The sequence below is a fragment of the Mus caroli genome, chromosome 5, assembly GCF_900094665.2.
Source record: "Mus caroli chromosome 5, CAROLI_EIJ_v1.1, whole genome shotgun sequence".
NCBI lineage: Eukaryota > Metazoa > Chordata > Mammalia > Rodentia > Muridae > Mus > Mus caroli.
In genome coordinates, this window is record NC_034574.1 from 15,546,750 (window position 1) to 15,563,248 (window position 16,499).

Genomic DNA, 16,499 nt, shown 5'->3' on the forward strand with positions numbered 1-16,499 from the left:
CTGTATAGATAAGTAATATATCCTGCATATATATTTATATATACATTGTAAACATGACAATCACTTAGAGTAGTGTTTCTAAGTTTCTTCAGACACTGGCGACCTCTGCCATCATCACCTAACCTCTCTGGTTCCATTTTAAAGATGCTGAAACGTTACACCAACATAGGAAATTAGTGACTTCCAATAATGATCTTACAAAACTAGGTTAGCTAAGTGGGCTTGGCAGTTAGAGTCTTCATTTGCCCTAAGGCTGAAACTACAAAGTTGTATTAACACTATAAGAAAATGCCCAAGATAATAACTAGCCTACAAAGAGGAATGTCTTATTTGGGTTCTATTATGATGGCTCCTGTCTATGATTGACTGACCGGGATGCTCAAAGCATGTGTAGCAAGCAGCACCTCGTGGCAAGAATGCTTTTCTCATCACAATCCAGGGAGCAAAGAGAAAAAGGAAGGGCTAGAGCCTTACAGTCCTCTTTAAGAATACACTCCTGGCAAGCTCTCTCTCTCTCCCAAATCCCACTACTTCCCAGACATGATGATCCAGGGGCCAAGTCTTTACTACATGGACATTCAACACCAAACCTATGCCAGTATCAACCACCTATGTTTCCTAAGCCAGGCTGGTTTTCTGGATCTCCTTTTTCTGTGACTTAGAATATGCTACCCTTATAGAATGTCTAAATCCTACAGCTGGACAGATACAGTGGCAAAGCAGGACATGCATATAGTAGATCCTCACTTAGGACTCTGCTCAGCTGGTCTACAGAATACATCAGAGGGAAATCAGGGTGCCTTGAACTTAGTAAATCACTTAGTGATGTATGCAACTTTGAAAGAGGTATTTTTAAGTGCATGACATGAAATGTGGTGTATCTTGCCCGGCTTCTAAATAGTTCCATTCCCAACTCAAATCTGGGCTCTGGGGTTATACACATTTGATTTAACCAGAAACCTTGCAGCCTCATCATAGTGTGACAATTATGCAATCTAGTGATTTCCTTACATGTACTACAGTCACACAAATTATGTCATTTGGCATAATTACAGCATTTGCCATCATTATAGTAATTATGCCCATAGTCAATAATTCCCCAAAAGGCTTTATAGAACCCAACGTACAATTAATCCCGAACCTGTGCATCTTTACAAGAGCTCAGGCCTGGACCTCCAGATTGCAGACTGAGTAAATATGCAAGGCCTTTGATTTGATGTCCTCCACATAGCTACACAAAACTCCTTGGACTAAGATCCATCCAATCAGTTAAAATGTAGACAGACTCTTAAGCATTCTTCCTGGGTTCAAGTGCCGCTGCTTCTCCTTATTGGTTTATGACCTTAAAGTAGCTCCTTAAGACCTCTGCATTTCAAGGACCATATTTGTAAAATGGAAGTAATGCTAACACCCTCTTGTTTGTCGCTGGGGGGATTCTGAGTTAATCCACAGAAAGTGCTTACAATAGTGTTTGAATGCGTTGAGCTCAAACATATAAACATCTATCACTGTGGAAAGCAGATGCCAGTGCACAAACCCTTAGCACGTAAATCACTCCTCAAAATGAATACAATGTGCTAAATTGTTAATTGAAACAAATATACCATACCCACAGTGTCTGGGTTCAGACACCGGTCTTCTAAGTAAGACTAATGACATACTAAGTGAGGAAACTTCCTAATTGAGACCTGGCCTCTGCCTTGGTCTCAGCCACGTGGCACTTAACAAGAAAGATGCTACTCATAATGAGTTCTCCTTGCCTTCATGTGGCAGGATCCCAGTGTATGCTTCAAGGAATCAAACCCAATAATGCCTTCTTTTCCCAGACATACCTAACACAGTACAGGAGTAGGTTCAGCTTGTTAGGTTGTGTTTGTCCTGCTCTCAAAGGGAAGAAAACAAATTGTAGAAATATTTTGTTGGGGGAAAGCCTGTCTCCTTCCTAAGCTCTCTATTTGCTATATACACCCAAGAACCAGAAACTGGGGATAAAGCAACTACCACACTGACCTTCTCTGTTTTATTGGTGGTTGTCTGGGTGTAGACTGTATGTTTTCTCTAGCCACTCATAGTTCTAAGGTATTCATAGTGTCAGGGATTCATTTATTCATTCATTCATTCATTAACCATTCATTAGTTCAAAGAGAGCGAAGTTTCTCCCACACATAGAAAATAACTTCATTTCCATTGTCAATCTCGTGAGATGTTTACAAATCGACCTAGCTATGGTTACTGCTAAGACAAGAGCATCCCAATAAGCCTAGTTATAAGATAAATGTTAGGCAAATAGGACAAACTGAACTACCCAAGGCCAGAAATGCAATGGTACAATGAGGAACACCCATGTCCCTGAGCAATGGGACAAGATCTGAATTCAAGGTACTCATGGGATCTAGAAACCAAGATCTCTTAGAAAGTAAGGTGGAGTCAACAGAACTAACTCTCCAGCCTTAGCACAGGGTATCTCTAAGCCAAGGAAAAGGTTTTCTCAACCCTAAGTAAACTTATTTTGAGGGAGCAGTATAGTAGCTACATGGGGGAGAAGACTCCATGTCTACTTTTCCACAGACATGGATTTTGTACTCTACAGTTTTTAAAGCAACCCTGACAGAGTGACTGGAGGTTTGATGAATGTCATTGCAAGAAGTTATGGATGCTTTACCAGGCATGACCTGGAATTTTGACTAATTTCCCAACCTCTGGGCTATAGAAATTGTAGAATTTGTCAATCTGCCACAGAGAATTTCCCCTGAAATGCCCAAAGCATTATTTTTTCTGTTAGCTTTATGACTGTTTTTTAGAAATACCAATATTTCACCAGAAGCATAGTCCCTTCAGTGGTTATACATGAGTAATATGCACACCAGCAAAACACATGTGGATATTAGAAAACCCCAGCAAAAGATGAAGGGGGGGTACATTTCCTGAAGTCCCATATTGACAAGTGGGATGTTAACCCATCTTAGATCAATTTCTAACGTATTTACTTTTTAGTTTTTATTGTCTTAAGATTAAGAATCAGAACTGAGAAAGTCACAGCTGAAATGTACCCACATGGCACCAAAAAGCAGTCAAACTGATCACTTTTAAAAGCCTTTGAGCACAACTGTGGACTGTGACCTGGTATTTCATAGCAAGGTCACCATAATGGATGAAAAGAAAACTCTCTTCCTATATAAATGTTTCTATTATGTTCGGAATACACATTTTAGCAGAAGATGGCCTAGTCGGCCATTACTGGGAAGAGAGGCCCCTTGGTCTTACAAACTTTATATACCCTGGTACAGGGGAACACCAGAGCCAAGAAGTGGGAGTGGGTGGGTAGGGGAGCAGGGCGGGGAAGGCTACAGGGAACTTTCAGAATAGCATTTGAAATGTAAATAAAGAAAATATCTAATTAAAAAAAAAGAAATACACATTTAAGGGTGTTTACTAAGTAGAAGTAAAATCCCCTGTGAGCATAAATTATATTTGATTTTTTATGATGCTTACAAGATTTGTTCCCAAAGTGATATGGTCTAAACCAAATACCCCTGTTAGAAGTATACGTTGGTTCTGAACAAGATCTGTTGCTGGACCTCAGGTAAGCCAATTATCCTGTCTAGGCTTCTAGAGGTTGTATTTAATGGGAGGCAGCTGAACTCATCCTTGCCAGCTATAAAAAAAAAAAAAAAAAATCTGAATGAAAGCTTGGGCAGGATCCCATACAGAAAACCATTTAAATCCAGTCTTGCTGAATTGAAATTCAATGATCTACTTGCTTCCAAGTTTACTACGTTTAGTTTCAACTTTGACCCCTACCACAGTTCCAGGAGGGTGGGATGGGCAAAGGGATGGTTACTGTCACCCACAGCATGTCTGGAAAGGACAGGTGTCTGTGGTCACTCACATCCCTCCCAGCCTTCAGAGTATTGGTAACTGACAGGTAGGGACCGGAGTTGGAATTCTGATGAAAATATAGCCGGTGTAAAAACAAGAGCAAGAAAATAGAATAGGAAACAGAAAGCTATATAAACATACCAGTTTTTTTTAATGTCCCTATTTTAATTATGAGTTCATTAATTTACAACTCTCTAAATACCTACTATAGATGGGACCATTATTAACAGTTGGGAGTGGTAAGTGTTGCCGGAGCAGGGAGTAAAGTTGAGGACCATGGCCCAAATGGTTAGGCTGACTCTTCTAGGAAAGGAGGTGTTTATCTGCATCTCGTATCCAGGGATACGAGGGAGGGAGAGAATGCAGATAGAAGGAGAACTAGAGAGAGAGGGTCTGCAAAGCCTTTGAGGCAGGAAAGAGTGCAGGGGAGCCAGGGTAGGACATGAGTAAAGTGAGCTGAACTCACATCCTCATGGGAACTTGGCCTTGATCCTGAGAACGGTCCTGACCCTGCACAGGCAAGGTCTGGGTACAAGAGGCTATCACCATTGCACTTTACACATATTGCCAGCTTTTTAAAGGGAGAGAGACAGGAATCAAGTTTGAAGGAAGAGTTACTGGTCGAATCAAGGTGAAACTAGCAGTAAAAACAGCCTTCATGCTAAAAGGCTGTGTTAGTTCCAGCTTCGTGTATGTCCCATGCTATGGTGCGGATCAGGGGTCACGCATGGCCAATTAGGAAGGAGTTAGCTATAATGCTAACAGAGATATTTTAGGAGAGACCTTACGACACTCACAGTGTATGAGACTTCCTAGAAGACTGCAGGTCATTGGTCCCAGATGGTCCTACACATGCAAATTTTAGGGGAAGCGATGGAATGTTCTAAGAGATGGTTGGCATGTATGTACACAGATGTTAAACGAATATGCATAGGCTACTTAGATTTCTGTTTTAGAGAAGTATAATAGATTGGGACCATCTTACATTAAGACAAGTATTACCCTCTTTCTGAACATATGCACATAAGTTATCTTGGGATAGATGCTATATTTTATAAAGAAAAACAAATCAGAGAAATGAGTTTACCAAAGACCCCTAGCTAATCCATGGCAAGGTTATATAAGCTTGCTTCCGATCCTAGGCACTACTTTTACTTACAGAAATCTGTGTTACATTCTTATATAGAAACAGAAGGGTGTGTACCAAACTCTTCCTGGGGGCAAAAGTCCACAAGGCAAGGAGGTCTTTTGTAAAGGTAACAAGGGAAATAGCCATGCTAAATCCACCGTCGGCCATGTTCTCTGCTCTCCTTTTCTTTTAGATGATGGACCGGTGGGAGAACCAAGGCAGTCCACAAACAAGTTTATCTGCTCCAGCCGTCCCACAGAACCTGCCCTTCCCGCCTGCCCTTCACAGGAGCTCCTTTCCTGATTCAACAGAGGCCTTTGACCCACGGAAGCCTGACCCATATGAGCTCTACGAGAAATCGAGAGCCATTTATGAAAGTAGGCGTAAGTGACAGCCATGAAAAGCAAGGGTACACTGATGGTGGCCGACAGCAGCCTGGGGGATAACTGGGGGCTGAATGATCTGGTGGCGTGATTTTACCTTATGAGGCTCAAAGGTATCTCCAGAGTAAGACAGCTGCTCCTAAGACAGTTGTCCTTCAAGCCTGGCTTCTCTTTTTTGTAATTGCATTTTAAGTGGGAATACTTTTATTTTTATAAGGTACAGCATGAATGTTTCCATACATGCACATATTATAGAACGATCTAATCAGGATAATTAGCATAGCAAAGAAAGGATATCTATAATAAGAACAATTAAAACCCTATCTTTTACCTACGGTTAAATATTTATTATGATTAGCTAACATCTCATTGATGTGTGGCAGAACTTAGTGCCTTCCTAAGTAGTCTCTATACCCATTGATTTCAAGAGCCTATCACTTCTAAAAGTATCTTTGGGGCTTCAGTTGCATTTGCCCCTAATTCCCTGAAGAATGAGGATAGAGTCAGGTTGCTACTTTGGTTCAAGTCACCAAATAAAATAAAGCAATGTTTGGAACTTCTAATCCATTCAGCGAGACCTTGAATCTAGAGCTTAAATTTTATTGTCTTAGAGCCTTGAAGACAGTCGTTGGAGAAGTCCAGGCCTTGAGTAAAATAAAATCATAGGCAAGTCTTTCCATCTCTGAGGCATGAATCAATTCCTTCCCAAAGCAAGGAGAAGCAGGAGCCAATCACTGCTGCCTGAATCTTCTGCTGTCTTTAATGTGCCTTGTCTGTGCGTGTGCTGGCTCTCTATTTGAAGACCGTTGGAATTATTTGGGCTTTTTGTTGTGTCCCTTCCTCTCCTCTATGGAAACTAAATGACACGGGTGTATAAAACATGACACTGAGCTGGGCGTGGTGGCTCACGCCTTTAATCCCAGCACTCAGGAGGCAGAGGCAGGTGGATTTCTGAGTTCTAGGCCAGCCTGGTCTACAAAGTGAGTTCTAGGACAGCCAGGGCTATACAGAGAAACCCTGTGTCGAAAAACCAAAAAACCAAAACCAACCAACCAAACAAACAAAAAAACCCATGACACTGAATAATTACTGGAGAAACAGTAGAGAAATCAAGCGTATTTGAAAGGCCTTGGTCCCCAACGCTTCCTTTGCAGTCTGCTGGCTTCCTTTTCTTCCACCCCCTCCACCAGTAGATGGGTTCTCACTTCATCACATGCATCATGCATGGGAAGTTCTCTGCCCTGTGTGGTCGCAGGGGATCTTGAAGCAGCTTGCTCCTTTGATGAGTTCAGGGGCTGCGAATTATGCACCCAGCTGGTCAAGGGAAAAGCAAACATTACACCTTTCCCCTACCCTCTGTGACAAACAATTCATGGAAGTCATTTTGGTGGCTAGGACAACAGGCCATTGAGAAATCATTTTCATCAGAATGAGCCTGCACATGCACACACTTGTAAATAATCAGTTACATCCAATTTCCTGGGTTTTGTTCTGCCTTCTCTGGATAAATGGACTGAAATATCTTTAGAGGGTTGTGTTCTTCAAGTATCTGCTACAGTCAAGTGAGAGCACAGTGGGCAGTTATAACTGAATGAAGAACGGTGTACATTTGGAAGAAAAAAAAAAACCACAAAACTATCAACCCATCCCTTAATATATTTCTACTTCAACAGTCAAGTATTTATTGAATACTTACTTTGCTCTCGGGACTGTGGCAAGACACCAGAAAAGAACAGTATGCCCTGGTCTAGCAAATCTAATGGGGAGAGAAACAAAGCTGTAAATGAGTGGAAGAAGACCCAATAGATGCTCCTGCTTTCACGAATCAAGCACATCTCAGGACTAAGGGATCATCCCACCGCCTTGGCTTGCTTAATTGCATTCAGGGGCTGTGAGGAGTTGCTTCCTCCTGGTTTTGTACCTTTGTTGGTCATCTTTGTGTGGTTTCCAGACAATGCAAAGCTGGATAATTCCGGACAGAGGCCACGTTTGTATTGTTTCCAGCGTCTTCTGTCTGAGAGTGCCTACCTAAGACATCCGTGCCCTCAGTTTCTCAACAGGAGTTCAACCCTAAAGCAATAAGGATTTCTGTAAGGAGCAACAGCCATTTTATTTCTGTTCGCTGCCCCTCTCTTCCTCCTCTGTAGCATCCTGGATCCGAGCAAAGCAGCCTCCTCAACCTCCTTTCCCATTCCCCACCCCCGCCCCCAGAGAGCTTTTTTATCCCTCTGCTGTAGCAGCAACAACAACAGTCCCTCCCCCAGAGCCCACAGCAGTGCAAAGCCCGCCTGTGTCCATCAACCCTCTAAGGTTTCAAGGTCACAGGCCACGCCTCTCAGGAAGCTCATTTCCTCCCCTCCTAATGCTTCCCTTCCACAGGTTACTTCATAACACTCAGCGGGGTGTGAATGAAACAGGTAATAAAACCTTTGTCCCTGAAGGTGGAGGAGCCCTGTGAGCACAGGCTTTCTGTACTCACTATACAAGCAAACTGCCCAGCACCCTTTGGCTCTCTCTACCTTCCCCATTTCCAAATATTAAAACGTTTCATTCTCTCACATTTTTAAAGTAATACTTTCTTTGGTTTATTTAGACAATCTCACAGAATTGCCCAAGCTAGCTTTACACTGGCAACCTCCCTCCTCCGCTTCCCAAACAGCCATATCACAATGCTATGAAAAACTTAACTAACGATTGGAAAGCCCAGCCTAAGCCTCACCTTCAAACAGGACTTTCAACACAGTGCTCAGGAAGCAGATCAAGCCCAAGTAAAAGTCCAGATTTACAATTTCTCACTGCAAAACCCTTCTTCTGTGCAAATTCCTTTGAATCATGTCCATGAGCTTTAAGTTCAGATCTACTGATTCTTCTGCCTGGAAGATGCTTCCTGAGAGCAAACAGAATGGGGAAAGTTCAGAATAGAATCCTACTCTAATCTGTAAACTTTGACGTTTCCCTGGTTTGGTGCAGATACTAGTAAGCCTTCCTTACAACCCTGCCAGGACATACCAAGATTTTTGTTTTCACACTCCAACTGGGTTGCAGTCTCCAAATAGAAAGACGCCCCTCCCTCCATCAACAAGCCTGGGCTCTACAGAGCTGCAGCATGTTTGGACTCTGTAAAATTGTAAAGAACTATTTGGATTCAAGTCACTGTTCCCCCTGTAAATGATGGAAATTTATCAAATGATGTAAATTCTGCCGTGCCTCATTTGACTCCTAATTAGATTAAGTTGACAGTTTAATGTACGTGTACAGGGCATCTTAATAAAGATGTATTCCTTGGGGAAACTGTGATTTTAAACAAAGAAAGGCAGCCATAGGCTAATAGAGAGCCATGAAGTGGGGCGTGGCACATGGGTAATCTGAGAGGAAGCCTGCACCACCTCTGATCTTCATGAGATGTTCTAAAGTGAGGAGACACCAGAAAAAGGAAAGAAAATAAGAAAAGCCTCTACCCACAGGCAGTAGGGCGGTGCCTTTTATTTGAAAGCACAATGCCCAGAGATGGCCCCCAAAGGATCCGCATCAATCAACAAGAGTATACGAAACACTCAACGTGTGTGTAAAACTCTGCTAGGCACTCAAGAGAGAAAATTCACAAGAACCCATGTCTAAATAGAAAATTAAGGCGAGATACATAGAGAAACAGTTTCTGAGCAAGACTGCCTTGTGGAACACAGTAAATAATAACATGGGGACTTGAATGTGTGCATTGGTACAGCAAAAATAACTACAATGCTGGTAGTTTCTCAGCTTCTGTGTACAGGCCCACCTTGGCCCTTGGATAAGCATGCTATTGTGGCCTTTTCTGATGAACCTCACAAAGGAAGGAACTTTCTTTCCAAGCACAAAAGGAACAACTTAAGTATTCCTAATGTTGGGCCATAAAGGAGGTTTCTAACAGGGAGTGGAAGAGTTATTCCTAAAAACCCTTACTGCTTCATCCCTCCCTACATGTTCTGTATGGATGGTACTAGCCTTGTTCCAACCCCATATTTCCCAATGGACAATGGTTTTTAATAGTGACCAATGAAACCATGTGGGGTAAGAGCACCTGAGAGTTTCCTGGGGTACCCTGGTCTTGATTGTCCTGTTATGGTTATTAATAGTTTCTCTGTCATTCACCAAAGACCATCCTTATTTGAATGATGAATCATATAATTTTCATTTACTATATGGCCTATTCAAGAAATAGCCATCATGGCTAAAGAAAGTGTATTTCTAATATATAGATCCTGACAATAAGTTTTAACATTAAGACTAAGAAAAATACTTTTCCAGTTACTTAGTCAAGTAGTTTATTTAATAAAGTTTTTGCCTCTACAAGTTTTATCTCTAACTAGTCTTAGGATGACTATTTCGGTGGCTTGTCAAACTTTCAGTGAATGTCATGCTCCTGTTCCCATACCTAAAAGTGTAGACATGATTAGATCTTGAATATGGAAAACTTAAATAGAGAAAAACTACATTAGGAAATTTTGCACAGTTAGTATCAGGCCATTGCCATCTGAGTTCTTAACACACTGGCTAAATCCAATTCAACATTGCAATAATCCCTGCACTGAAAGGCACTTAATCTTGCCTGTCTCTGCCCCCCCCCCCCCAGGAAAGATTATATCTAGATACCAACAGATGCCAATCACATCTCTTCCTGCGAGCTAGCAAGGCAGCATGAAGAGCTTTCTAAGGAAAGTGAGTGCTGCTCACTTAGGGCTCTTACAACCTAAGGCTCCAGCCAGTCTAAGGAAGCTTGATTGAGGAAGTGAGAGGCTGATCTCATTACCTCTGTTTTCCTAAGGCCAGGTTTAGTCTAAGAGTTCAGCTTCTCAATATCAAGTCATAGGGAGATTTTTTTTTTTTTTTTTGAGCACACTCCAAAATGTAGCTGAAGCAGAAGAGAGGGTCCAAACTGGAATGATGAATGAAAAGCCCCCTCCCCTGGTACTCTTCCTCACTGCCTGTCCCTTGCTCTGGAGCAGAAATGATTCACCACTGAAGGTGCCCAAACTTTTTATTTTCCTCTTTGCCTTGAACCTTGGTTACTATAAATAACAATTTAAGAAGCTCAACCTGTCCACACTCCTTTGTGATACCACTCAAGAGTATGATCATAAACATGTCAAGGGCTCATCTGTCTGACGACTCCGAAGGCAGAGCATCTTTAAAACAGAAGTGTTCTGAAATTTCTCCAAGAACAGCTCACACCATTGACTTTTCTTTCCAGAAATTAGAAGCCATAATAAGCCACCTGGTTCTCCCTGGCAAAGTAGCAATCAGAAGTACCCACGGGTCAGAAAAGAGCCTAAGGGAGATGCAAATGTTTTCCGGTAGCACACCCAAAATTACATTCTATAACAGATCAAGGTAGGCAAATGTGGCTGCCAGAATATGGCTTCTCCCCTTCCCTTTGGTTGTTCATTATTGAACTGCCCCTTGGTCTGTATAATACACACACAGTTCATATTGTTCCCAGACAAGTACTTATATTTCCTGAGAACAGGCTCCTTCCTTGGTATTTGTGAACAATAGGTGGAGTTTGCAATGCCTCCCATCCTAATCAAAGAGCCATTAGGCAAATGTGTCATCAAAATGACATCATGTACCACAGTACAGTGCCAGAGACTCAGGAAAGTGATGTTGGAGTGGCCACATCACACAATACAGTAGCCTTCCCCAGCACTCAAAATGAGAGCCCTCAAGCACATGTGAGTCGTTCACTTGAGCTGGCCTGACCCCATGACCCCTTCTCCATGGGGTCCAGTGCTTGATCCTGCATACTGGAAAGGACAGCTGTATGGAGGGCTCTCATGCAGGCAGGTATTTAATGCACATAAAAGTGCATCTTGCCACCCAGGGAGCATACTTGCAACCGAACGTGAGCCTTAGCCCTGGTCCACATTGCCTAGACAGTAATGGTGTTCCTCACCCTTAAATTACCTCTTGTACGTGTTCTTCCAAGCACAATCTTATTTTAGTGAACTATTAAAATAAGATGAGATGTTAAAAGTATTAAGACACTCTTACCTGTTACTTAACATCAGAATCATAAGAAGAGAAAAAATATAGCACATTATTATTTTAATACCCTCAACTGTGCTCTAAATGTAAATTTTCTCTGCCTTTTACCACTCTACCCTTGGTGTGATTTATGCTTATGGTTTGACCTGTGGGAGTGGGGTGGGGGACTGCCTTTTAGTTGGCACTTCTAATATATCACTATGCTTTGGTAACGTTTTGGAGAATGAGGTTGATAAATCCATTAAAGCTGTGTTTGCCATTTTTGATACATGGATCTTTTTTGAATACATAGATCTTAATTAGTTCTGAAATGTGATTTCTTTAGGAAGCTATGGAGAAAACTGTGATGCATCTGTATATCTATCAGCTTCCTTTTAAACTAAGAAATCACCATGACATAAGCTAGTAATATAGGCAGCAAGATAAACATGCTACAACACGGCTTCTCGTGTTTGCCGGATTAGATAGAATGGCATGGTTTGTGAACTTATTATATTCAATAATTTAAAGCTTGGTGCCGCTGAATTTAGATGAAGGGTGGAAGAGCAGAAAACTGTGAAAACTGGACCAAAAACTTAGTCCTTATCTGGGAGTTCTTCAGTGTCAAGAGTAGGGTTAGTGCAGGTTCCCGTGTAACGTAAAGTACTTTTATAAATAAATATGAGTCCATCGGGGCTTCAGTAAATGGAATTAGTTGCTAAGTGGCAGGTAAGTCCTAGTGAGATTATGATAACATAAAGTGTCAGGTTTACACTGATAGCACTATCTAGAAGGTAGTAATCTTCCACCCCTGACATGGCTCTATCTTTCTGATGACAGGACATTTCTAATTCAAAATCCTAGGCCACCACAGTAAACATGAAGGCTCTTTAAAAAGAAGCGATCTTACTAGACAGCTTACCTAGCAGGCATGATCCCTGTGCCCCACTGGACAAGATTAGCCCACTATGCAAAAGAACTGAGCTCCAGACTGAAACAACCGAATTAAGTCTTATTGTAACATTTTTTAACTTGTCCTTAAGACACTTGTGTTTATAGTGCTCCCTGTAATACAGCTCTCTATTATAAAGTCATGGTAGCCTACCTAACATTGAGATGTTCTGGGCTACATTGCCCTCAATCTGCTTGAATAGTCTTATGTTGTCCCTCTATAAATTTTAATAAAGAATAATCATATATGTGATTATATATCATAGCTATATAATTAATTACATGACTATGATAATAACATTCTAAAATGTATTCCAACTTAAAACTGACTTACATATTAAACATAAGGAGGAGGGATTTTTTTTTGCAAGAAAACATTGCAATTATTTTATCAACAGTGTGTTTTCTAGCCTAGAAAGATTTGGTGGTAACTTTTAGTTGATTGTTGGCAATATGATAAGCTATATTAAGTTCATCATAAAAGCAATAATATTCTGCCACTCTCTCAGATAAATCTCAGATATCCTACCATAATCCTTATTTGGTTGGGTGTTTATTGGCAAGGTGTCTTCTGCATGCCTCAGGTTAAACCCCATCACATGGTTTAGGAATGTGTCTATGGGAAGAACTATAGAGGAAGGTGAAGAATTCCTGAAGATTGTAGGAAAGAAACCGAACCACTGCGAACAGGAGTGGTAGCACATGCACCTGAACTCAGCGTCAGAGAGGATGAAGCAGGAGACTCCTGCTTGAGCTCAGCCTGGGCTACATCATCTTCCTTGTCTTCAAGAAGAAAGGAAAGAAGGAAAGCAAAAAGGAGGACAAAGAGAGGGAGCGACCAAAGCATAGGGTGCTGTGTTTTCACAGTAGTAGTGAAGAGAGAACACATTATTAGTTAGCGAGATTCAATTACAAGCAAGTTAGAACCAAAAGGTATTTCCAGGGCTGGAGAGATGGCTCAGCAGTTAAGAGCACTGACTGCTCTTCTAGAGGTTCTGAGTTCAAATCCCAGGAACCACATGGTGGCTTACAACCATCCGTAGTGAGATATGATGCCCGCTTCTGGGGTGTCTGAAGATAACTACAGTGTACTTATATAAAATAAATAATTTTTTTAAAAAGATATTTTCATGCAACTTTTTATTTCCTGAAAATGATCTTGAAGAGTTACCTGGGAAGCTCTGTGAGTCTCTCAGCACCCCGAGCTTATCTTACCACCTGCCCAGTGAAGGACACAGCCTGGCAGCACCCCTGTGGGGTGCAATAGCTACGGAAAGCAGGTGAAAACTTAAGGGACACTTTAGGAATGTCATCTTCTATGCATTCAATAGTTACCGCTACAGTCTGTATTTCTTAAGCACATCTGTGAGGGTGTAGGGAGGACCTGCATGCATCCATCCTTACCCCATGAGAGCAGCTGCTCTCCAAATACTTCCAGTCCAGAGAACTAGGATCTCCAGGGTCCTAGAATTCTAACTGTGAGACAATCCTAATTTAAAAGGTGTTTCATGTTTTTAATGTTAAGGAATTTATGACATTAGATATGTTGTAGGCCAAGACATAATTCTCATGCAGGTTCTATGTTGCTAGAATAAGCAAGCTTACTGAATTATTAGGTGTAACTTCAGCTATCCAAATTATTAGGAATCTCAAAATATTTGGACTGGTATTAAAACAGTGTGATCATGATTGAAATATCACTTTTCATCTTTGTGTTTTATGAAAAAGTATCATAATAAGGATTCAAAGGACTCTTGCTGCATAGATTTTGGGTTCTGAACTGACATTCTTTCAAATAGATAGTCTTATATTGAACATAAAAATCTAATAATATTTGAAAATGGTATTTTTCTGTGCTCATAAAACAATCCATATTTTTATTTTCATGCATGAGAGAATACATGAACATACCTACTGCCACATAGGCAGGTAAACCTACCCACCAACTTCCTTAGGTTTTTAGGAACAAGTGAACAAAAAGTGTAAACTTGAGCACATGATTTGGGTTGGGGGAGTTGTAGTATCAACAAAACAGAAAATAAAGATGAACTTTAAAATGCCATAAATGAATTTCAACTTTAATTCCCCATTTTCCCATCCAGAACAAGTGCCACCCAGGACCAGTTTTCGAATGGATTCCTCTGGCAAGTATTCAGAATTCACAGTTCTGTGAACACACGTCTTCCACTTTGTGTAACCAATCATTCTCCTAAATAGTATCAACTTTTCACTCTGTAATATTCACTGTGACAATTAATTCACCTACATAGTCACATATGTGCAAGATAGAGAGCAAGCCTCATCACTGTGGTCTGGATCCTGGCAACAAGAGACACAAAGTCATGGAAAAGTTCCTAGGAAACTGTCCTTAGAAACACCTGTTAGAGAGACCCATCAGGTCAGACAGATCTGCGCTGTCCAGCAGGGCAGCTACTAGCTACTAAAATGCTCACGGAGATGAATTATCAAATGTGTCTAATATAAACACTGGATTTCCCAGACTGAGTTCAAAAATAAGCCTTGTCAATTGCTTTATATTAAGATGGTATTTGGATAGTTGTTAAAATATATTATTAAAACTGATATCTATTAAAAAATTTTAAAGTGGCTGCTTAGCAATAATAAATAACTCCTATAATTTACATTTTATTTTAACCAGATAAATGGAAATAAGAAGGTAGAATATCTCAGGAGAGGAAAGTTAAATATTGCCCCCCCCAAATCTTATTAAAGAAGCTGCTAATATAGATCAAAATTATTTTCAGCTTAATGAAATACCTATATCAACTTGGTTTTTTTTTTAATAATTCTAGTTACAAAACTTATTTTGATACATTTTAAATTAAGGTATAATATTATAACTTCTAGTTTAAGAACTTAAGAAATATCTTAATACTTTTACTTGTTTTGTTTTTTATTTTACTTGTCCCTCCCCAAACCACAATATATAACATTGTCGTAGACACAGAGGAAGAAAAAGAATTAGACTTCCCTTCCCTCTCAAGTTCCTAATGAGACCCTCTGAACATCTGGTTAGACTGCTAGATCTGAGTCCTGCACACTCGGAGCATGTAGACAGCAGTGTTTCTTAGTAACAGCTCTACTTCACATCCTAGTGCATTTCCATGGTGACAGCTCATTATCCACCCCAGCGTGCTCTAACACCCCTTGGAGAATATGTGCACTGGAGATCATTCATTCCCTAAGTTTCTCTGTCATTTTTTGAGTATATACAAAACACAGAAGATGTGGCTTAGCATCCAAATAATGTCTAAAGTAAGTGTTCAGCTTGGTCTGAAATCTTTAGACTGTGGCTGTTCTTACATCTGACTGAGCTGCTGACTATAAAATCCTTGTCATGTTTAAAAATATCTTATGCCCAGGGAGAAAATGAGGCCTAGTAATTATGTTTAAAATGGAAATCAGGACTTAATGTGGCTCCAGAAAATATACTTCTTGAAAAATCTCAATGCCCAAATGTATTTTATTTAAAAATAAAAGAGGAGAAGGGTTGCCCAATAGCTTGTTATCTTGATATATATACAAAGTCATACTTTGCATCTAAAATATAAAAGTTATTCATTTCAATACCTTATTTTAATGTGTGACTCAAATTTTCAAGAAAGAACCAATCCAAATATTTTAAGTGTATACATAAATTATCAAAATATAGAAAATCGTGACTATATTCAACATAGCTCTCTAATAAAATTTCTTACCTGGTTAAAATAATTTTTCATCAAATTATCAAAGCCAGACAAAAATGAACCTTGCTAGGGCGTGTCACAGAAACCTCATGCAACTTGCCTTGCTTAGGGTGTTTCTTTAGCATCCAGGACCATAAATCAGCAGAATCAATGAGTGCAGAAATCAATCAAATGGGAAAAGACTAAAAAGTCTGTTCAGTTTGTCATTAAAAGGATATAAGGACCTTAATCAAGTCAGGCGCATTGGTGCATGGCTCTACTCTAATCTCAGCACTTGAGAGACAGAGGCTGGTGGAAATCTCTGTGAGTTTCAGGCCAGCTTGATCTACACAGTGAGTTTTGGGTCAGTCAGGGATACACAGAGAAACCCTGAGAGAAAGAGAGGGGGAGGGGAAGAGAGGAGAGGAGAGGGGACAGGGGAGAGGAGGGGAGGGGAAGGGGGAAGGAAGA

At 40.6% G+C, this 16,499-nt stretch overlaps 1 protein-coding gene across 7 annotated transcripts in view; it reads left to right on the forward strand.

Moving 5' to 3' along the window:
• Magi2 (membrane associated guanylate kinase, WW and PDZ domain containing 2) overlaps positions 1-16,499 on the forward strand; it is a 1,402,993-nt gene that overhangs the window by 1,221,074 nt on the left and 165,420 nt on the right. For 4 of the 7 annotated variants that reach the window (XM_021161942.2, XM_021161940.2, XM_029477267.1 and 1 more), the window contains 2 exons: positions 5,202-5,391; positions 14,445-14,486. In XM_021161942.2, the coding sequence (XP_021017601.1) occupies positions 5,202-5,391; positions 14,445-14,486 (232 nt within the window). The remainder of the gene's footprint in view (positions 1-5,201; positions 5,392-14,444; positions 14,487-16,499) is intronic. The other 3 variants (XM_021161941.2, XM_029477266.1, XM_021161944.1) reach the window with 1 other exon arrangement.